General features: G+C 46.5%; 1 protein-coding gene across 1 annotated transcript in view; it reads right to left on the reverse strand.

The window, feature by feature from the left end:
- The window catches only part of SLC28A1 (solute carrier family 28 member 1), a 70,480-nt gene extending 48,409 nt beyond the window's left edge, over window positions 1-22,071 (reverse strand). The window contains exons 1-8 of the mRNA XM_007945124.1: window positions 21,976-22,071; window positions 20,770-20,858; window positions 19,772-19,774; window positions 19,163-19,254; window positions 17,441-17,624; window positions 10,013-10,154; window positions 8,256-8,369; window positions 6,851-6,928 (exon numbers count right to left, since the gene is read on the reverse strand). Coding sequence (XP_007943315.1) covers window positions 6,851-6,928; window positions 8,256-8,369; window positions 10,013-10,154; window positions 17,441-17,624; window positions 19,163-19,254; window positions 19,772-19,774; window positions 20,770-20,858; window positions 21,976-22,071 — 798 coding nt within the window. The remainder of the gene's footprint in view (window positions 1-6,850; window positions 6,929-8,255; window positions 8,370-10,012; window positions 10,155-17,440; window positions 17,625-19,162; window positions 19,255-19,771; window positions 19,775-20,769; window positions 20,859-21,975) is intronic.
- Between the last annotated feature and the right edge of the window lie 288 nt (window positions 22,072-22,359).

Consider the following 22,359-nt stretch of genomic DNA (forward strand, 5'->3'; position numbering starts at 1 on the left):
CACCTTAAAATTCTTCCAGCCTCTACCCATTACTCAATTCTAAAACCACTGTCATGTTGTAAGTATTTGCTAGAGCAGCATACCACTTCATGGTACCAAATTATTTCTTAGTTATTTAGTGCTGCTCTAACAGAGGAGCTCTGGTGGTATAGTGGTTAAAGTATTTGGCTTCTAACAAAAAGGTTGGTGGTTTGAACCCACTAGCCCCTGTAACAGAAGTTCCCCAAATGGATGACTTTAACAAACAAATTTACTTTCTCACAGTTTAGGAGGCTAGAAGTCTGAATGCAAGGTGCTGACTTTAGGCTTCTGCTCCAGGGAAATCTTTATGTTGCTTGGTATGTATCTTCTCCCATCTCTTCTCATGGGCTTGTTTAATCTCTTTTATATTTCAAAAGAGATTGATTTAGGACACACCCTATTCTAATCTTGTCTCATTAATGTAACAAAGGCAACCAATTCCCAAATAGGATTATAACCAAAAGCTTAAAACCCACTGCCAATGAGTCAATTCTGACTCATAGCAACCCCCATCAGGTTTCCAAGGCTGTAAATCTTTACGGAAGTAGATTGCTTCATCTTCCTCCCACGAAGTGACTGGTGGATTCGAACACCTACCTTTTGGTTAGCAGCCCAATGCCTTAACCACAGTGCCGCCAGAGCTCCTTAACCACAGGCATACCAAACCAAACCAAACTCACTGCCATTGAGTCGATTCGACTCAGCAACCCCTCTTTGGGTTTCCGAGGCAGTATCTCTATGGAAGTAGCTTGCCCAACCTTCCTTCCGAGGAGTGGCTGGTGAGTTTAAACCGCCAGTCTTCTGGTTAGCAGTCAAATGCCTTAGGCATTACCCCACCAGAACTCCTAACTACAGGCATAGAGGTTAGGATTTACAACACATATTTTGGAGAGACACAGTGCAATCCATAACAAAACTCCTCAGGGTGTTTTCTTTTTCCCTTCCAGAAAGATGCCAGAGCACACAAGGGTTTTGTCTGGAATTGCTCCATGCTATGTTTCTGTCAGCAGTGTCACTGCAGTTGGGGATGTCACCTGACAGGAAACACAGGCACTAGCTTGAGAAACCCTTTTCCTGCTCCGTGACTCCTTGCTGCCTATGCTGGAAACACCCACACCTTGTGTGATGACATCATTCTTCTCTCCCTTGGATAGAATGCAGAGAGGATCACGTACTGTCTAGACAGCTTGTCCAGTTTATCATCCCAGGGACAGCAGGCAGCCTGGCAAGACTGCAGAGGTGGGCAAAGCCAGGAAAGATAGTGACCGAGGCAGCAGGTCTCAACTGCAGTATTGGGACTTTATCCTGGAAGCAACCAAAAGGCCTTTTCTACCTGTGAGATAGGGATTTTTGTGGAAGAGTAGTGTTGCAGATTAAGTGGTGACTATGTAGGGGGAGGATTGCCTGGATGGGGAGGGGTAAATGGTTAACATGTTCAGCTGTTAGCTGAAAGCTTAGAGGTTCAAGACTACCCAGAGATGCCTCAGAAGAAAGATGTGGCAATCTAATCAACCATTGAAAGCATAGCTCTACTCTGACATCCAGGGGGGTCACCATGAGTCAGTTGACTCAATGGCAACTGGTTTTTCTGGTCTAGGAAGAAAAAGTGAATGGAAGGGAAGAAAGGTGACTCCCGATTTCCCAAGCTGGGATAATAACAAATAAAGGTCCCCACAGCCAATATGGTCTCACAGGCCAGGAAACACCTTTGGGGTCTGCAGTTTGTTAGATGGCAGAAGAGCCGGGCAGCTCAAGTGCTGATGGGGGAAGTGGGAGGGAAACTGGCATTAAGGAGGTCCTGCCATTTGCCAGGCATCCAATGTACAGTAACACATCAATCCTCATAGCAACTGAGAGAAGGAGAGGTCTCTACTTCAAAGATGGGCATACTAACATTGGGACATGTTGGTAACCTGCCCAAGGTCCCCCCAAAAAACAGAAAACAAAAAATAAAACAAACAAAACAAAAAACAGGTGCTATTGCGTCAGCTCTGACTCATGGCAACCCTTTGTATCAGAGTAGAATCGTGCTCCATTGAGGTTTCAATGGCTGATATTTTGAAAGTAGATTGCTAGGCCTTTCCTTCAAAGCTGCTCTGAGTAGGCTTAAACTCCAGTCGTTTGGTTAGCAGCCAAGCATACTAATCATTTGCAACACCCAAGGACTCCTGCCCAAGGCCATATACCAGAAAGGGGCAGAATGCATCCTGGCCACCAAACAGATTGCCAAGGCCCTGTCATGGCCCTGAAGTTTGTCTTGGGTACTTGTCCTAGAGGCTCATTTCTGTTTCAGGGTGATATGGCATCCCCTCCAAGATAGAGCCCGAGCCTACAATGTAGCAGCCCCACGTCCTGACCACTGTTTACAGAAACTTACAGCAGGTAGTCCTGCTGGTAGCAATCCTCACTGACAACACACACACACACACACACACACACAAACTCACTGCCATCAAGTCAATTCCAACTCATAGTAACCCCCATTGGGTTTCCAAAGCTGTGAATCTTTACAGAGTAGATTTCCCAATCTTCCTTCCATGGAGCAGCTGGTGGGTTTGTACCACTGACCTTTTGGTTAGTAGCCACATGCCTTATCCACTATGCTACCAGAGCTCCTTCCCTTACAACAGAAAGAAGGAGAAAATCCAAGCTCCTCTAGGGCAATACTTCTTGAAGTGTGGTCCCTGGGCCAGCAGTACTACCTGAGAACTTATTAGAAATAGAGATTTTTGAGCCCCACCCTAGAGTTTCAGATTGAGTATGTTGGGGATAGAGCCTGAGAATTTGGCCTTTTCAGACGCTGCTGCTGCTGGTAGTCTGGACCCCATACTCAAGAACCACTTCTCTAGAATCTTGACCATATCCTCTGAGCAAACTTATTCTTCTTACCTGGATATAGGCTTTGAATGCAGGACTAAATACACTAAGGATGTGCTCCTTCTCCCTTCTATTCCTGGAGGAAGCTGAGACAGGGATATCTGCACCTTAGGGTGCTGAAGACCTTTCTTATTCCTCCTTGTGCCCTTCCCCTCACTGCCTTCCCAAATCTAGGAAGCTGAGACTGTCCAGACAAACTCCTGTTCTCTGCATCTCTCAGGCTCATGCACTGCCTGCCCACCACCAGCCCCAGGCCACAATAGATCACAAACACTCAAAGCCGGAAGGTCTCACAAGCAACTTCTATACAATGTCCACTCCATCACTCACATTACAGAAAAGCAGAAGGGACTTACTCCAAGTTCAGATAAACTGAATTTCTTGCCATTCACTGGACAAGCTTCCTGGTTTCTGTTCCTTCACCCAGAATGACCTCAGCACTCTTCTCTCTTGTCTCCATCTCTGCCTACCAAAGACTCTTGTGAAGTCCTTTGCAGATGTCATGTTCTCATCAATCTCTCCTGCTTCGCTTGTCCCACCTCCCTCCTTTCAGCCATCCCACCCAGGTCTCCACTTACCTCCCAATTCTTTCCCTAAAAAGCATAGTCAGTAAGGTTACCCTCCTGCCCTGTGCCTGCCCCCTCTCTGTCAAGTTGGTTCTAACCCCCTGTGTGGCAGGGTAGAATTGCTCCATAGGGTTTTCTCGGCTGTAATTTTAAGAGAAGCAGATAGCCAGGTCTTTCTCTGGAGCCACTGAGTTTGAACTCCCAAGCTTTATGGTTAGTAATCAAGCCACCCAGGGTCCATCAGGGACCATTAAGGCATTAAGGTTACCACTGACTCTAATTACCAAACCCAATAGCACCTTTAGTTCTTATCTTATTTGATCTTTTTTTTTTTTTTAGGTTAATTTGAGACTGTTGACCACTAAGGATTTCAGAGGGCTGCTTGAGGCAAAGATCCTGAAACCCTCAGGGGATGAGACCCTTTTTTCACCCTAAGGGTTCCTTAGAGAGAAAACCTGAGCAGCACTGCTGATTATTTAATGGGTACATGTTTTAGAAGCTAGAGCAATAGTGAGAGAATGATGTTAGGTGTTACGCTCCCATGTCAGCCAGACCCAGGAGGGGGCGTTGAGTGGTGTTTGATCACGTGGGTGGAAAGTTACTAGGTTGGAGTCAAGGTAAGATGACTAATCAAGATGTCTCAGCCAAGAGACAGCCAGTATGTCACCTGTGCTGGACTCCAAGCCCAGGGTATGTTGAGGCCTGAAGAAACCCTTGGCAGAGACTTGACTTCCTGGAGAAGTGATCAGCTGGACTGTGGCCTAGCAGGAAGTAGCTTGGGTTCTGAAAATCTGAGTGAGCTCAGAGAGGACTACCCTGGACTAAAGGTCTTAGACTAGTCAACACAATTCAAGGAAAGAACTGAAAGAAAACATCTGAACTGTTGATTCAAACTTCAACAATCACCTCCATTTAGAGGGCAAATCCCAAGCTTGGAAAGCATGTGTGGTGTGTGTAAGTATGTGTATTGATGTGGTATGTGTGTGAGATGTGTGTCTGTGCATGTGTGTGTATGTGAGTGTGTGTGTGGTATGGGCGTTGGTATGATGTATAAGTGTCATATGTGTGTGAAATGTGTCTGTGTCTGTGTCTGTGTGTTTCTGTCCATGTGTGTGCAAGTGTGTGTATGGTATGTGTGTATGTATGAGATGCAGGGAGAGAAGATATGAATGAAATTCTGTGATTAGGGAATCATGAGAAAGGAAATTCCATGGCCATGGTGCATTTTGTCTTATGTGTTCCCTCACTGGTGATACATTTTAAAGGCTGACATTGGCCAGTGCACTGACCAGGAACTTGTCCAAAGGACAGGGTCTCCCAGGGGCCAAAAAACTGCTAGTGTTTGACAGGGAAATAACCAGCTGAGACTGGTTAAAAACAAACCATCCCACTTGTCACTTCTATCCTCACAGAATATCTAATCTCAAAGTCTTCCACCATTATTACGATGTTTTAAAAATATTGTTGTTAGGGATATTAGTGGTTTCTGGGTAGAGAAAACAGCACAAGACTCGGAGTCCAGCCCCTCAGGTCAGCTCTGGTTCTACGCTGACTCACACTGGCTAATTACAGCCCAATCACTGCTCCTCTCGGGCTCTTGGCTTGACCATCTATAATAGACAGGGGGAATCCCTGGGTGGCACAATGGTGCAAACATGTTTGGCTACTAACTGAAGGTTGGAGGTTCGAGTCTACTCAGAAATGTGTCAGAAGAAAGGCCTGGTAATCTACTTCAAAAAAATCAGCCATTGAAAATCTATATAGAGCACAGTTCTACTCTGACACACATGAGGTCGCCACGAGTAAGAATGAACTCTATGGTAACTGCTTAACTGGTGAGAAGCTGCTGGCCACATCTCTGTCTGGGTGGACACAAGAAGTCACCTTACAGCAGTCTCCATTGCTCTTCCCTTAAACCTTGGGTGCTCCTTGCTGCTTGGTTATGTGCAACTGTGAAGGGAGCAGTTCCCTGTTGCCTTAAAGGAATGGTGTTAGTGGACCTTTGGGGAACTGACAGAGGCTATCTTTTCCACCAGAACTGGTCTCAGAGAAATATGGTAGGCAAATTTGTGCAGGGGACAAATAGACTCCTGAGAGGACAGGAACCTAGTCTCGATCCCCTTTCCTTGTAGGGCTGACATTAGTATCCCTTGCATAGACTGTGCATTTTCCAGAAAGTGTACTGATACAGACGAGCACCCTCCTCTGAGAGGAATTTGCCAGGTCAGGCTTGGGAGTGGGCAGAAGGTGTCTGGATCTGGAGCACTGCTCTGGCTGCATACCAGCCCAGAAGTCCAAGACTAAATGCTTAGCCTATGGCTAAGGCTGAATACCTCCTAGACTCAACACCCCCAGCAGAGTGGACTGCTCTGGGAATGACCATCAGCGTGAATGATAAAAGGCAGAAACCCCAGGAGCCTGCATAGCTACTCCTCAGTGCTGGGGTCCAGGACATACTGGGCTACACTGACACCACAGCAAAAACTGGGGCCAGCTAATAGGTGACCTGGGCCCCAGGTCTCTGTCTCTCTCTCTGCCTGGCCTTGGAAAGTGGAGCTTAAGCCTGGAACAGCCTTAAGGTCCTCAGACCATCGGGATGTGAGGTCTGCAAAGGAGGCCTACACTCAAGTTCTTACTAAACAGAGCATTTAGGTACTTGAGCAGTTAGTTGAAGAAAGAGGAAATATACCCACAGCTCCACCCTGAACAATGGAGTAGGTCACACAGGAGCCTACTAGTCATAGGCTGCCCTGTTTTAAATTAGGGTAGGCTTGTTATCATTAGAAAATAAGAGCTTTGAGGTAGAACTTTGTCTTAATTTAACTTTCCCTATAATATTTTATGCACAATGAATTTTTGTTCAGAGGAAGGAAAGAGGGAGGGAGGAACTGGAGGCTTCAGAAGAGAGAGTGGTCACTTGGACTAATAAGGGTAGACTTCCTAGGGGAGGTGGCCTGTCAGGGGACCTTGAAGGAAGACCCCCATGAGAGGATCACTTGAACCTAAGGATTCCTGGAAAGTGTCCTTTTAGGACTAAAAGTTAGGCATTAAGGTCACAGGAGTCACTGTCCCGACCCCCTTTTGCTTCCCGTCCTCAGTCCCCAGCAATACTATAATGAGGGGGTATTTGTAAGAAAAAGAACACAGAAATATTTTACTTGGCAAATTTTACAAAACCATATCACATACTATTGGGGCCCTGAGACATAAGTTTTTTTAGCTTCCCCAGAATGGCCTCTGCCCCACAGAAATCCTTCCCCTCCCCCCAGACCCTGCCCTCTGTGCTTAGCCTGGGCCCAGCCCAGATTGCTCACTCCCCATTTTCTGGAAACATCTGGGCAGCAGCTGCTAAAGGGCTCTCGGGCCAAGAGTTGAGTTGAGCTGACCTGAAAGGCAAAGACGTTCTTGATCAGGGCCTCCCCAAACACGAAGCTGGAGCCGGCCTCCGTATAGCTCAGGAAGGTCTGGAAGGTGAAAACAAAGCAAAGCAAGCATGCACACACCCCCATACACACATGAGTGAAGCAAGGAAAGGAGCAGGGAGGACACAGGCTGGGGTGAGCTGGAGGCCTTGTCTGCTCTTTGTTCCTTTCCCCAAGGACCAGGGCCTAGCCCAGCTGCCAAGGTTGCAGGCTCTTCTGGCCCCAAAGACACACAGTCCCCAGGCCCAGAGCTTTTACGGGGGCTGAGTATCACCTGGATCATACATGCCTTAAAGCATATGTGCCTTAAAGCCCCAATCCTGGGTGCTCGCTCCCTTTGAGTACATTCTCCAGAAGAGACACATTTTCTATACATTTTAAAGAAATATTCTGAGATGAGAGATATTAGGACAACAAAGGAAGCCAGACTATTGTGAGACATGAGAAGACTGTCAAAGATGGTGCCTGTTTTGCCTGCTCAGTCCCCTCATAACCAGTGGTACAACCTACCATCATCCTGTCCCCATGCCAAGCTATAGCTTTGATGTTAAAATCTGGTCACACTTCTACAGGAGACCTGTATTTAGATCCTGAACTTGTGAAGTGACTGCAGGGACAAGTCACTTCTCTTGTCCAGGCCTCAGTGTTCCCATCTATAAAATGGGACACATGACCAGATTAGCAACACTCAGTTTTTCCCTCCACATGTCCTTGGCATGGCCAGCAGATGTGCACAGATCCTGGACACATAAGATTCCCCTGTTCCACTCCACACACTCCTGCTTAAGAGGACAGGGAAATGCAATATGGTAAGAGGGAGATAAAGGACCCCTGGTAGCACAGTGGTTAGGACCTCTGCTGCTAACCGAAAGGTTGGCAGTTCGAACCTCCCAACCACAGGAGAAAGCTGTGGCTGTCTGTTCCTGTAAAGGTCACAGCCTTGGAAACACTTTGGGAGCAGTTCTACTCTGTCCTGTAGAGTTGCTATGAGTTGAAATCAACTTGATGGCAATGGTTCAATGGGTTTGGGGGGGGTGTGTGTGTGTGTGTCTATTATAAGTTCCATATCATTAATGATGACTGAGGGCCACATGCCAGTGCCCAGGTACCCTAAGACCCTCCCTGTTCTAGGATCCTCTTTCATATCAGAGCCCAGTTCTTGAAAGGACTAGTCACAGAGCCAGTGGTACCAGGCCTGAGATATAGCAGCTACACTGCCCAGCCCCCCTGCTACCTGCCTGACCTAGGCCCCAGTACAACCATCCTCTTTGTCCCAACCCTTTTCTATGACCACCCAACTCCTTGGCAACTGAGTGGCTTCTCCTAGAGGACAGCTCAAGATGTCCTGATCACCAGGACTTCTATGTACCTGAATCTGGTCACCCAGCCACTGGAATGCAATAAATCCTGGTTCCGTTCTGATGACAAAGAGTCCAAGTACAAACTGTAACCCAAGGCCCCAGCACACAGCCCTCCAGGACACCTGCCACCAATAGAAAAGTTGTAGTGAGCTCGGGAATCCATGAGGGAACAGGGTGGAGGTTAGGGTGAGGGAGCTTTGGCCCTGTTTGTAGGATGGGGGATGCTGCCAGTGTTCAGACCCTCCCTGGGATCCAGAATAAGCTACTCTTGCTTGGCACAATGAACCTGGGTAGTGGGCAGAGGTGAGGCAAGGTCTATACAAGGGCTGGTGTCAACCTGGGCCAGTCATGAGCATGCTATGGCACTTTGTCTCTGGGTCATCACTGGGCAGAGGGAGGTGGAGTTGGGGGTCAGGCCTCAGGACTTGGGCACTAGCCTGTCCAGGGCCCAGCTCCTCTCTCACTCAACAGCACTGGGTCCATCTACCTAGGCCCTCCTTCTCTTTCCTCCAAAGGCTTGACCCCCACTCCCTTGAGGACCTACGCCAGTAAAAGAGAGGTGGATACAGAAGGGCTGCTGTTCCCTCACAGCACTTAATAATTTCTATGCAGTGATGTCAAAGCCATGTGTGCATTGGAACTTCCTGGGAGGCTTGACTGTAGCCTGGGGGCAAGTATTAGCAATCTTATGAAACAGGGACAGATCTTGATATTAAGGAGTGGTTGCTCAGATAAAGAAGGAGAGAGAGAGAGAGAAGGGGCTGGGGCCTTCCCTAATGGACAGGTGGATGCTTTAACTACATTTGGATCACGTGGAGGGCTTTTTGAAGCAGATTGTTGGGCCCCACCCCCAAAGTTTCTGATTCAGGAGATCTGGGCTGGAGCCCAAGAATTTGTATTTCTAACAAAGGATGCTGCTGGTCTGGGGGTCACACTTTGAGAATCACTAAAAATTCCACTAATCATTGCACCACTAATGGTGCAGTGGTTAAGCATTCAAACAGAAAGGTTGGTCTTTCGAACCCACCAGCCATTCCATGGGAGAAAAGATCTGGTGATCTGTTCCCAAAATATTACAGCCTGGAAAACCCTATGGTGGCGTAGTGCCTAAGGCATTTGACTGGTAACCAGAAGGCTGGTAGTTCAAACCCACCAGCCACTCCTCAGAAGAAAGGTTGGGCAATCTACTTCCGTAGTGATACTGCCTTGGAAACCCAAGGAGGGGTCACCATGAGTTGAAATAGACTCAGTGGCAGTGAGTTTGGTTTTTGGTTTTCAGAAAACCCTATAGGGCAGTTCCATTCTGTTCTATAGGGTTGATATGAGTTGGAACCAACTTGATGACACACAAGGAAGTCTTTGGCTACTCTGACAGATGCTGGAGGGGCTTCTCAGCCTACAGACCTGAGGACATATCACCAAGGAAATAATGAGGAAACTCAGAGGATGGCCTCTGACTCTGGAGAGATGCCAGCCAGGCTTCTCCAGGCAACACCTCCTACCTCACTGGGGAGATTGAGGGCTTCTGTTTTTGGAGAGGTGATAGGCCTACCTGGAGTCTCCAGACCTAGGGTCTCCCACATTGACTTGGGTCCTGCCCAGGCCTCTGGCAGCCCCACAAGAGGCCTGCCTTGGTACACGTTGGCCTTCCCCAGGATCCCAACAAGAGCACCTGGCTCCACCCTAGCTTCTGGCCCCAGTCCAGGGGCAGACCAGAGAGGTCATCCACTGCCTTCCAGCCTGAGCCTCATGATCAAACACTTACCGCACGGTGATGCTTCGAGCAGGCAAAGAGAAGGAGGACGAACACGCAGATCCCTGCAAAGGACACCAGCTGCTCAGGCCGCCGGGAGGTGTCCAGAATCAGCCACAGGATCAGGAACAGCAAAGCAGCAAAGACGAGAGCCCTGTAGAGGAAGGCTGGGAGCCATCACTCTGAGTACTTCCCTATCCCCACAACAGCCCCAGGGCCTCAGGGCCTCAGGGCTGGCGAGAGGGGAGAGAGAACAGCATAGAGGGAAGAGCATCAGCTAGATGCTAGAAGTGCCTATCCAGTTGTGTGGTCTTGGGTCTCTCTAAGACTCAATTTCCTCAATAGTAAAATGGGACCAAAGAGCCAGTTTCTCAAGGTTGCTGAGATGATTAAATAGGCAGATGTGTATATGGAGTTTATTTAGCACAGTGCCAAGCACATGGAAAGACTCCATCAAGGGAAAGGAACTCTCACAGCAGCAATGATCCTCTGAAGGCTGATGTGGGCCCTGGGACCCAGGACTCAGCACTCTGGGCTGTGCGTTCTGCTCCCCAATAGCCCAGAAGCAATAATGGTGGTCTGGAATGTTAAGCTGAACATCTGAGACGAAGGACTGAATCTGACCTTTACAGCAACTCTTTCCTCCTGGGACTGGGATTTGCTTGTCCAGGAGGCAGCCTGAAGTGTGTGAGCACCCAAGTGTGGACATCAAGTGCCTAAGGTCTAGCCCCAAGCTGGTCATCAACTCACTGGATACTAATCTTGATGGCAAAGGTTCATTGAGCACATGGTACATGTCAGGTACTATGCCCAGGGCTTTCCCTGCTTCCTCTCATTGAATTCACAGGACTCCCTGAGCTATATATACCGTGTTGCTGTCCTCATTTTAGAGATGAAGAAATTGAGACATGGAGAGGTTAAATAACTTGTTCAAGGCCACCCACCTACTGAGTGGTAGAGTTGAGACACTCAGACACTCTGGCTCCAAAGTCTAGTCTCTTAACTACAATTCTTTCCAGGCCATGGTTATATGGCCGGGAAGAGGCTGACTCTGGATCTGTAATCAGGAAAGCTAACTCCAGCATTTATTCCTTAAATATCTCCCTATGTTTCCTAAACTTCTATCACCCCAGTTCCATAGGCACAATTTTTGCCTTATTTTTGTCCCCTGGACGTCTCTTGATTTACTATTTTTCTTGAAGTTGACTCACGTTTTAAAAACTTAAATGCATGTCTTGTGTTTCTTATTTTATTTTTAACACCTTTATTAGAGGTATAATTGACATAATAAACTGCACATGTCTGATGAGTTTTGACTTCTGTACACATCTGGAAACATCCCCACAATTGAGGCAGTGAACATGTCGTCATCACCCCCAAAAGTTTCCTAAAGCCCCTTTCTTCTCTTTCTTCCATTTTCTTCCCTAAGGCAATGACTGATCTGGAGTTTTGGTTGACTGGTTCTTTTTGTCACTAGATCACTTTGCATTTTCTAAAATTTTATATAAATGGCATCATACAGTATATATTCTTTTTTTTCTCTTTTTTTCACTCAGCATAATTACTTTGATACTCATCCTCATTGCTGCATGCGTCAATTCTGTGTTCCTTTTTATTGCTGAGTAGTATTCCATTGTGTGGATTTACTATGATTTACTTAACCATTCACCCATTAAGGGACATTTAGGTTGTTTCCAGTTTGGGACTATTACAGCTAAAGTAGTTTTGAACATTCAAACATCCATATACTAGTCTTTGTGCAGGTATATGCTTTCATTTCTCTTGGGTAAATACTTAGGGGAATGACTTGATCCTAGGGTGGGTCTAATTTTTTTTTTTTTAAGAAACAACCAAATTATTTCCCAAATTCTATTATTTTACATCCCCAACAGCAGCATATAAAGGTTTCACTTCTTCAATATCCTTGCCAAAAGACTATCTGGTCAATATTTTGAATTCTACTTCCCTAGTGATACTGCCCCGGAAGCCCAAGGAGAGGTCGCTGTAAGTCAGATCCGACTCGACGGCAGTGAGTTGGTTTTTTTTTTTTCCCCCCGGTAGTAATTATATAAGGAGCTTTGGTGGCATAGTGGATAAGGCATTTGGCTGCTAACTAGAAAGTCAGCAGTTCAAACCCACCAGCCGCTCTGAGGAAAGAAGATGGGACAATCTACTTCTAAAGATTTACAGCCTTGGAAACCCAATGGGGGGTCTCTGAGTCTGAACCAACTCAATGACAGTGGGTTTTCTTGGTTTAATAGGTATACAATCATGTCTCTTAGAGGTTTTAACTCATATTTCCTTAATGACTAATGATGTTGAGCATCTTTCCATGGGTTTATTTGCCATTCACATATTTTCTTTGATAAAATGTCTGTTCAGTTTTGAGACCATTCTTAAACTGAGTTGTTTGTTTTCTTATTATTGAATTTTGACATTTCTTTGTATATTTTAGATACAAATCCTTTGCCAGATATGCAGTTTGCAAAACTTTTCTGCTAGTTGTTTCTTATCATTTTATAGTCTCTTAACAGTGTCTTTTGAAAAGCAAAAGTTCTTAATTCTGATGAAGTACAATTTGTTAAATCTTTTTATGGATTGTAATTTTTGAGTTTGTGTCTAAGAAATCTTTACTTAATCCAAAGTTACAAATATTTTCTCCTAAAGCCCAAAGGTGACACAGTTTGTGCTTTACTGCTAACCTAAAGGTTGGTAATTCAAAGCCACCAAGGGGCACAGAAGGAAAGGCCTGGCATTCTGCGTCCATTAAGATTAAAGTCAAGAAAACCCAATGTTGTTGTTATTGTTATATGCCGTCGAGTCGGCCCCAACTCATAGCGACCCCTCCTTGGGTTTCCTAGGCGGTATCACTACGGAAGTAGATTGCCCAATGTTCCTTCCGAGGAGTGGCTAGTGGGTTTGAACCACCAGCCTTCTGGTTAGCAGTCAAGTGCCTTAGGCACTATGCTACCGGAACTCCCAATAGAGCAGTTATACTCTATAACACATGGGATCCCCAGTTCCATGATAACTAACAACATTTCCTTCTAGAAGCTTTATAGCTTTTGGTTTTACATGTTGGTCTATGTTATAAATCGAATTGTGTTGAAGTCCTAACCCTTGTACCTGTGAAAGAGACCTTGTTTGGAAATAGGGTCTTTGTGATGTTATCAGGTAGGTTAAAATGAGGTCATACCAAAGTAAGGTGGGCCCTAATCCCATCTGAGTGGTCTCACAGAAGAGAACAGATAAAGAGACACTCAAAGGTAAAATGCCAAGTGAAGATGCAGCGACAAGCCAGGAAACAGGAAAGGTTGCAAAGAGCCACCAGAAGTTAGGAGAGAGAATGGAATAGTTCTTCTCTCAGAGTCCTCAGAAGGAATCAACATGGTTGATACCCTGACTCAGACATCTAACCTCCAAACTGTGAGACAATAAATTTCTGTTTTTTAAAGCCATCCAGTTTGTAGTATTTTGTTACAGCAGACCTAGGAATTAAGACAGTCTAGGATCCACTTCTTGGACACAGCCAGCTACCCAGAGGGAGCGAGTAGTTGAATCTGTGGGGTTGGGACCATAGTCATAGGGGACATCAAGCTCAATTGACATAACATACTGCACAAAACATTTTCCCACCTCCTACTTTGGCAAGTAGCAACTAGGATCTTAAAAGCTTGCCAGCAGCCATCTAGATACAACGGTGGGTCTCTCCTAGTACAGAGCAAAGAAAAATGAAGAAAACCAAAGATTCATGGAAACAATTAGTTCAAGCTACTGGTACACCATGCAATCCTCAGCCTATATGACTATGAGACAAGAAGAACTAGATGGTGGGCGGCTACCACTGTCAACTACTTGGAGGGGGATTGTGTAGGAGATCCTGGATAGAGAGGGAGAACAATGTGGAACAAAACTCAAAATCGTTAAAAAATAAAGGGGTGGGGGGACCAGGTTTGCTGGTCTGATAGAACCTGATGAACCACTGAGAATATAGCCCCTAGCTGCCCTTCAGGTCTGGAATTAAACCCACACCTGTGGCTTCCAGCCAAACAAAAGATAGGCATGTGAGGTGAACATTTACACAGGTAGATACACTCCTTGGAGAGAATAATCATGGGAGAATAGAAGGGCTGTTTATGCACAGGAAGACAGCTCAGGGGGCAGGAGTGCATGGGAGGGAAGGACACAGGCAAGAGGTAACTATGGGGAGGAGGTGAGAGGGGAGCTGCTGCATTGTGGGAAATTATAGTCAATGTCATGAGACAAAGCGTGTGTGAACTGCTGTATGGAAAGTGAATTTGCTCTGTAAACTTTCACCCAAATCACAAAAAAAAAAAAAAAAAGACAGTCTAGGATCAATATTTAATATGATGTGAGGCATAGATCAAAGTTTTTTTTCTAGTTTTGTTTTGCATATGGCTATCCTATTGTTCCAGCACAATTTGTTGAGAAAATTACCATTTATCCAGTAAATATCCTTAGTTTCCTTGTTAGAAATCAATTGACCATATATGTGTGGGTCTATATCTGGATTGTATTCTGATCCATTGACTTGTTTTTATACCAAAACCACACTATCTTGATTACTATAGCTTTGTAATAAGTTTTGAAGTCAGGTATTATAAGTTCATCACCATCTGTGTTGTAACATGTGTCTGTACTTCATTTTTTATGACTGAGTAATATTCCATTATCTGGAGACACCACCTTTTATTTATCCATTCATTAGTTGATAGACATTTGGATTATTTCCTCTTTTTGTCTGTTATGAATAATGTTGCTATGAACATTTGTGAACAAGTTTTTGTGTGGACATATGTTTTCATTTCTCTTATGTATATATCTAAGGAGCTCTGGTGGTATAGTGGGTAAGACATGTGCTTGCTAACTAAAAGGTCGGTGGTTCAAACTCACCAACTGCTCTATGGGAGAAAAATTAGGCAATCTACTTCCATAAAGATCTACAGCCTTGAAAATCCAACAAGAGTCACTACAAGTCAGAAACAACTCAATGGCAGTGGATTATGTATATACCTATGAGTGGAATTACTGGGTTGTATGATAACTTCATGTTTAACATTTTGCAGAATGACTAAACTGTTTTCTAAAGTGCCTGCATAATTTTATATTCCCACCAGCACTGTTATAAGGGTTTCAATTTGTCCACATCCTTGTGCCTAAGGCACTTGACTTGTTATTATCTGTGTTTTTTGATTCTAGCCATTCTAGTAGATTGAAGTGGTATCTCTCTTATGGCTTTGATTTGCCTTTCCATGACTGCCAATGATGCTGAGCATCTTTTCATGTGCTATTAGCTATTTGTATATAGGAGAAACGACTATTCGGATCCTATGCCCGTTTTTCAATTGGGTTATTTGTTTTTTTAATTATTGAGTTTTAATTGTGTGCAGAGAGGGGCCCTGGCAGCACAATGGTTAAGTGTTCAGCTGTTATCTGAAAGGTGGGCAGTTTGAACCTACCAATGGCTTCACAGGAGGAAAAAAAAAAAAAAACTGATGATCTGCTTCCATAAAGATTATAGCCTAGGAAACCCAGCGGGGCAATTCTATTCTGTCCTGTAGGGTCCCTATGAGTCAGATCAACTTGATGGCATACAATAACAACCACAATGTGGATACAAGTCCCTTATCAGATACAGAATTTGCAAATATTCTCTCTCATCCTGTGGCTTGTCTGTTTTCTTTCTTGATGGTGTTCTTTGGATTAAAAAGTTTTAAATTTTTATGAAGTCCAATTTACCTGCTTCTTGTTGTTCATCTATAGAATTTCAAATTCTCATGGACTCTAGACTTTCTGGAGCCATGGAGATTAGATGAACCCCTGAAACTATTGCCCTGAGATAATCTCTAATATGAAGTCATCTTAAAACCGAGCCACAGTTTAGTTTAACTAGTAAAAACATAGGCCTACTTTGAACATTATGCTCTTTTAAGAACTATCTATATGGGATCTGGTGACATAGTGCCTAAGGCACTTACTGCTAACCAGAAGGCTGGAGGTTCAAACCTACCAGCCACTCCTCAGAAGGAAGGTTGGGCAATCTACTTCCATAGTGATACTACCTCGGAAACCCAAAGAGGGGTTGCTATGAGTCGGGTCTGACTTAACAGCACATAACAACAACAACATATGGAATCAAATCGACAACAACTAAAAACATTAGCTAGGAACCTGGGGGACAATGAGTTTATGTTAATGGAGGAGGAACAACTCAGAAAAGGAGTGAGAATGGTTGCACAACCTGAAGAATGTGATCAATGTCCCTGAATTGTATATGCAGAAACTGTTCCACTGGTGTGTATTTTGCCATGTATGTTCTCAACAACAAAATAAATAATATTTAGAGAAAAGAAAAGGAACTGAGGGGGAAAAAATGTATTCTAATCCATTAAAAAAAAAAAAAAAAAGAAAGAAAACCTGCTGCCCTTGAGTCAATTCTGAGTCATAGTGACCTCCATTGGGTTTCTGAAGCAGTAAATCTTTACAGAAGATTGTCCAGTCTTGCTTCCATGGAGTGGCTGGTGGGTTTGAACCGCCAGCCTTCTGGTTAGCAGTCAAGTGCCTTAGGCACTATGCTACCAGAGCTCCTGTATTCATAGGCCAGCCCAAACCATTTGGTTGTGGTATGGGGATCTCACCTAGGGAAACACCCTTGTGCCTTGTATGACAGTCCTGGCTAAGTCATTGAATATCTTTGGTCACCAGTTTTTTCAGCAACAAAATAGAAGATTTAAATAGATTGGTAGCCTTCAAACTTTTTTTTAGGCCACAGAAACCTTTTTATTTTCCAGTTACATATCTTGTAAACCTCAGGGTGAAAAACAAAAATTAGAGCTGCCTGATGAGTGGAGAGTGAGGGGTCTGCTGTTCCCTCTCCAGGCTCCCTCTCCTGCCCTTCCAGATTCCCAGAGCTGCAAGGAATCCAGTTTGTAAGCCAAGGGTTCCCAAACTGTGACCCTGTGCCACAGCTGACTATCTATATCAGAATCCCCTGAGGGCTAATGAAAAATATTAACACCTGCACCCCACCACAGCCTGCTGAATCAGACTCCAACGGTGGCCCCCCCACCTCCACTCCCAGTAGCCGTATGTCCCACAGGTATCCCAGGTGATCTGATGGGAGGCACTGATGTGGGCCGCCCTGCAGGAATCTCTGAATTTAGGAGGTGTTGAGTCCTGTTCCCAGCTGTCATAGTCACCTGCTGTAACTGGGGCAGAAAACCACATAGGAACTGGGCAAATGCAAAGACAGATGGTTGCTAACTTTGAAGCCACCCAGCTGCTCCTGCTCTGAGCTCCCAGCAGGGTGGAATGTGTTCTCCATGACCCAGGAATAAGGACTGAGGACCTCCACCTAGCCTGGCTATGACAGCAGAGCAGACTCTTCCTGGCATGCCTCAAGCCATGGAGCTCACTCACCTGTTAAGCCAGAATTTCAGGCGGGAATTTCCAAGAGGCTTGAAACATCTCATCAGCTTTGGCCCAAGAAGTCTCTTCAACTGGCTGTAGGCCAGGAAAGTGAGGACCACACAAGTGAAGACAAACAGTGCCAAGGCCCTCTGGAAATCCAGGAGGCAGGCGATCAGCAGGAAGGCAGTGAATGCTGGGGTATGGGGTAAGACAGAGACAGGGCTCAGCGATGACACCAGCCTCTCCGGGCCCCTGCAGCTCCATCAGCTGACGCCATCTTACCTTCCCCCTCCCCCACCCCCAAGCGTGGAGAGCAGGAAACCCATTCAACTTCTCTGAGCCTCAGTTTCCTCATCTGGAAATAAGAGCAGTCGTCTTGACCATGTCAGAGGGTTGTTAAGAAATTAACTGACAAGATTTGTGTGAAAGAGCTTTGCAAACGGTAAAGCGCTGACCAAATATGAGGGAGGAGATATGTAAGGAGGCCCTGACACATGTCCAAGAGCAAGGCAGCAAGAATCTCTGAGCATCAATGGAGCATCTGCTGGGTTCCAGAGGTACACTGGGTTCTATGCGGAACACAGAAATGGACAAGCCAGTTTACTCCATGAAGGAGTTCCCATATGGGTGCCAGGATCCAGTTCTGAAATATATATCCATAACTATTCTCTTCCTGGAATATCCTTTTCCACCTTTCCTCTTCTTCCTTTTGAGCAGCAAGCCAATCTGTGCTGATGCCTCAAGAAAGCAATGTGTTAGCAGAAAGCAGAAGGGCAAAGTGTCTCTTCGTGACTTTTGAAGTTCAGGGCTGGGGTGGGAGGTGGGTCCATGAAGGACAGAAAGAAAATGTACATGGACAAAAAATGTGGGAGAAAACCCCAGAGCTAAAGTAAGCCCCACCAATGTCCCCAGTCTGATCCCAAATTTGGCTGTTATTCCTTCCAAAGATTTCCAAAATTCATCTCCACCCATCTTTCATCATTTCATCTTCTCACATATGCACTATTGGCCTCAGCCGCTGCCTCCCAGTCCTTCCTGTCTGCCTCTTCCAGAGTTCCACAGCATGACTCTGACCTTGCCACTTCCCTGCTTAAACTCTTCAATGGCTCCCTCTGGTCTTAAGGGTAAAATCCAAGTCCCTCAGCATGACTCCCCATTCCTGCCACCCAGCCCTTTCATAGCCCTCCAACCTCATCCTCTGGCGCTCCTTATCCAGAACTTTACCCTCCAGCAACACTAGATTGTTTGTTGATCCTGCCCACACCCTGCTGTTTTTCACCTTTGCTCCTGTGATTCTGCTGCTTGTGATGTTATTCATATTCCTTATGGTATTTCCCCTCCACCTGGTTCACTCCTACTCAGCCTGTGAGACAGGAATGTCACCTCCTCCTGGAAGCCCCCCTGGTCATTTCCAACCCTCTTTAGTGCTGCTCCCAGATGGCTTATTGGATTATATGGAACTAATTTTCCTCTCTCCCTTACTTATTAGGGAGCCCCTTGGGAACAAGATCCAGCTGGCTAAACACTGATGCCCCGGTATCTGGTTTGGGAGCTGATCCTGAATTGGTAGTCAGTATTTCTTGAGTGATTGCCCTAAGACTGAGATGGCTGCGGTGAGGCTGGTTGAAACTTGGGTGACAGGAGCTACAGTGATAGAGTGGGAGTGGCTGGGAACCAGATAGCTGCAGTGAGAGTGGCAGTCTCCTGGGCCAGGCTGGGCTCCAGACTCACCAGTGCAGAGCAGGCCTGTGAGGATCCATCCAAACAGCTGTGCATGCTCCCTGCAGAGGTGTCTCACTCGTGTGGCCAGCTGCAGGCTCCTCCTGAGAAGATGCCCAGCAGGGTCCATGCATAACCGTCCCAGAATCCTACCCAGTGAGCATCCTCAACACTTCCAGGTGGAAGCCACACAGGTATGTCCCCAGTAAAATGGTCACATGGGGTGAGGTGGGTGCTGGCTTTGACCTCCCACAGGACTGAAGGCTGAGGGTCAGAGGCAACCTCAGCCCAGAGCAAACTAGAAGTGGCTCAGGCCATCCATGCCTTCCTGCCCCTGTGTCTGCCCCAGTTGTGCCTTCTGCCTGGAGCCGCATTCCCCAAAGATCATCCCTGCCTCCAGGGTTTGGAAGAAAATCAACCAAGATGAGACATGCACAAACAGCAAGGGCTGCTTTTCCTCCCCTGTCTTACATCCACCAGTCCTAGAGTTACTTCCTCCCTGTGGGCATGTATCCTTTGACCCAGCAGTTTCTGCTTCTGTCATAGGGGTTCTGATACTCCTCTCTCAGAGAAAGGGCACATAAAACAGCCTGTCCCATGCCTGACAGCCATCATCCCCACCTCCTTCAGGGCCCAATTTAGATACCAGTTCTTGCCTGGGTCACTGGGTCACTCATCTGTCCCAGGAAGAAAGGGTCCAAAACCAAAACCAAACCCACTGCCATCGAGTAGATTCTGACTCATAGTGACCCCTACTGGGTTACCAAGGCAGTAAATCTTTACAGATGTAGATTGCCCCATCTTCTTTCTACAGAGCACCTGGTGGGTTTGAACCGCCAACCTTCTGATTAGCAGTCTAGTATCTGAATATCTCTGGGGTCCACAAGCTGAGCAGTTGCTCACTGGATGTCACTAGAATCCCTGGAAGCTGCTGTTCTGAGGAGCCTCACACCCATCTCTCTGTTGTTCCCACCTTCCCACCGAGAGGATGAGTTTCTGAGAGGGAAAGGGGCATCCTTCTCAGTCCTCCTTGCTGAGGCAGACAGACAGAATCCTCTCCTCCATCTCCCCTGCCAGGCATGCTCCCCTCAGCTCAAGGGTGGTCTGGCTAGTGAGGATCCCCACCTAGGGGTCAGAAGGCTAAGTTCTAGGCTCGCAAACATTTGCTGCCTATATGACCTGGGCCAGTCCCTTTTCATCTCTGGGCTTCAGTGAGGGAACTGGTCCAGTCAAGAGATTCTCAAACTAAACGACGGGGTTCTCCTTGGTTCCCCAGAGACCAAGTGGTAGAAGGCAGATGAGGAAGGTTGAGAGAGAAACTGGCCTGGTTCAGAGACCCCTACCCCACTTCAGCTAGAACACCCCATAGTATATACTGAGATTCCCAGTAGGATTCCATTCTGGCTGCTTAAAAGCAGATTGGGAGCCTCTGGCCTGGCTTGTCTCAGAGGTAGCAACTCCAGAGCTCATTTGCTCTCAAGTGTTGGCTCGAGTGTGTTTTCACTTTCCTTCAAAAGTTTAATGGTGCCCCTGTCTGTCAGGAGGCCAGGTTCCAGTTGCCATTCCATGCAGTGATCCCCTCCCCAGACCATCCCACCCCTTTCCCAGAAATCACTTACCATCTGGAGAAGGGTTTGGATCCTGCCTTGCTCCAACTGCCCCCACCCTCTTCAGGACTCCAGTCACTGCCAGGGCCCCGGCCTTCCTCCTATAGGCAGCAAAGGAAGGTCAGAGAGGGCTAGCCACCCACACAAGGGCTAGAGCTAGTCGCATGGGAAGGTGAGAGGCCCTACCACCCCCAGTGCACCCACAGCACATCCTGAGTGGGCTGGGGAGGGGCCAGAACTGTACATGAGAAGTAAATAGAGGACAATGTAATTAACTTCAGCAAAGCATACCCTGAGCGCCTACTGTGTGCTGGTCTGTGTGCCAGACACAATTCCCGCCCTCAAGGAGCTCTTGGTCTGAATGAGGGAGGGGTGCTCTTGGCTCTGCTGGGATTCGATGGGGGCCTGAGTGGGAGCCCCTATGGAAGGTTCCAGGTAGGGCCACTATGTAGTGTATGTGGAATTGTTTTCCAGGGAGTATCAGTCCCTGGGTAGTACAAATGGTTAATACTCTAAGCTGCTAACCAAAAGATCGAGACCATCCAAAGGTGCCTCAGAAGAAAAGCCTGGTGATCTACTTCCAAAAAATCAGTCATTGAAAACCTTATGGAACATAGTTCTATTTTGACACACATGGGGTCCCCAAGAGTTGGAGCTAACGCCACTGTTGGTTTTTTAACTGGTCATTCTTGCAGATTACAGAGTGAAAAGCACACTTCAGGGTTGTGCAGTGCAATGAAGGGGGAGGAGGCTTTACATGTTAGCAGGGAGAAAAGAGGGTGTCAAGTTAGGCTCCAGAGTGCTGGGTGGTAGGCCTCAGCCTGGCCATTTCAGAGTGAGCACTGGACTATGAGTTCCTTGAAGGCTGGGACTTCCTAAGTGACCCTTCCCTCACCATCATCTGATTCCTCCTACTCATCCATTAGATCATTGCTCAAATATCACTTCTTCATTGAGATCTTCTCTGACTTTCCAGACTAGGACAGGCTAGACTTGCACATAGTAGGTGCTCAAGTAAATGTTTAATGAAGAAAATAAAAGGGGCTTTGTACTGAGGAGGCCAATACATGGGGGATTTCCTAAATGTTCAAGCAATGAAGTGAGGAGAAGGCACAAGTAGAGAGGGGTATGAAGGGAGATGATGAACAAAGGCCCTTGCCACCATGGGCTGGGCTCAATACCAGGAGGCCAAGATGGTGGATGGGGAAAGGAACAGACCAGGCTTTCCAAGAACTCAGCCCCCTGGTTCTCCAGACCGTTGGCCATGGGTGTGAGAGAGATAGAGTCTCTTTGTCTTGATGTATCTTCCTCCATGCACCAGACCTTCCAGCTGAAAGACAAATTCAAAGCTAAAAGGGAGAGGCCAGGCAGGACCCAGGCTAAGGCCCTGGGAAGACTGAGAAAGGAGAAAGGGCTGGGTGGGGGACCAGGTGCCTGACACAGACAGAGCCTTGCCTGGCAGCCACTTATGCTACCTCAAAGCTTCACCTTTACCATGCGTGGCGGCCACAGCACACAGAGGACGACACCATGTGAGGCCTTGCTTCACTCACTTCAGAGCCTGTGAGAAACAATTCTTCTAAATTGTGGGAGGCCAAGCAG

This window comes from Orycteropus afer, unplaced genomic scaffold, assembly GCF_000298275.1.
Source record: "Orycteropus afer afer isolate SDZICR_OR568_19922 unplaced genomic scaffold, OryAfe1.0 scaffold00132, whole genome shotgun sequence".
In the NCBI taxonomy this organism is placed as follows: Eukaryota; Metazoa; Chordata; class Mammalia; order Tubulidentata; family Orycteropodidae; genus Orycteropus; species Orycteropus afer.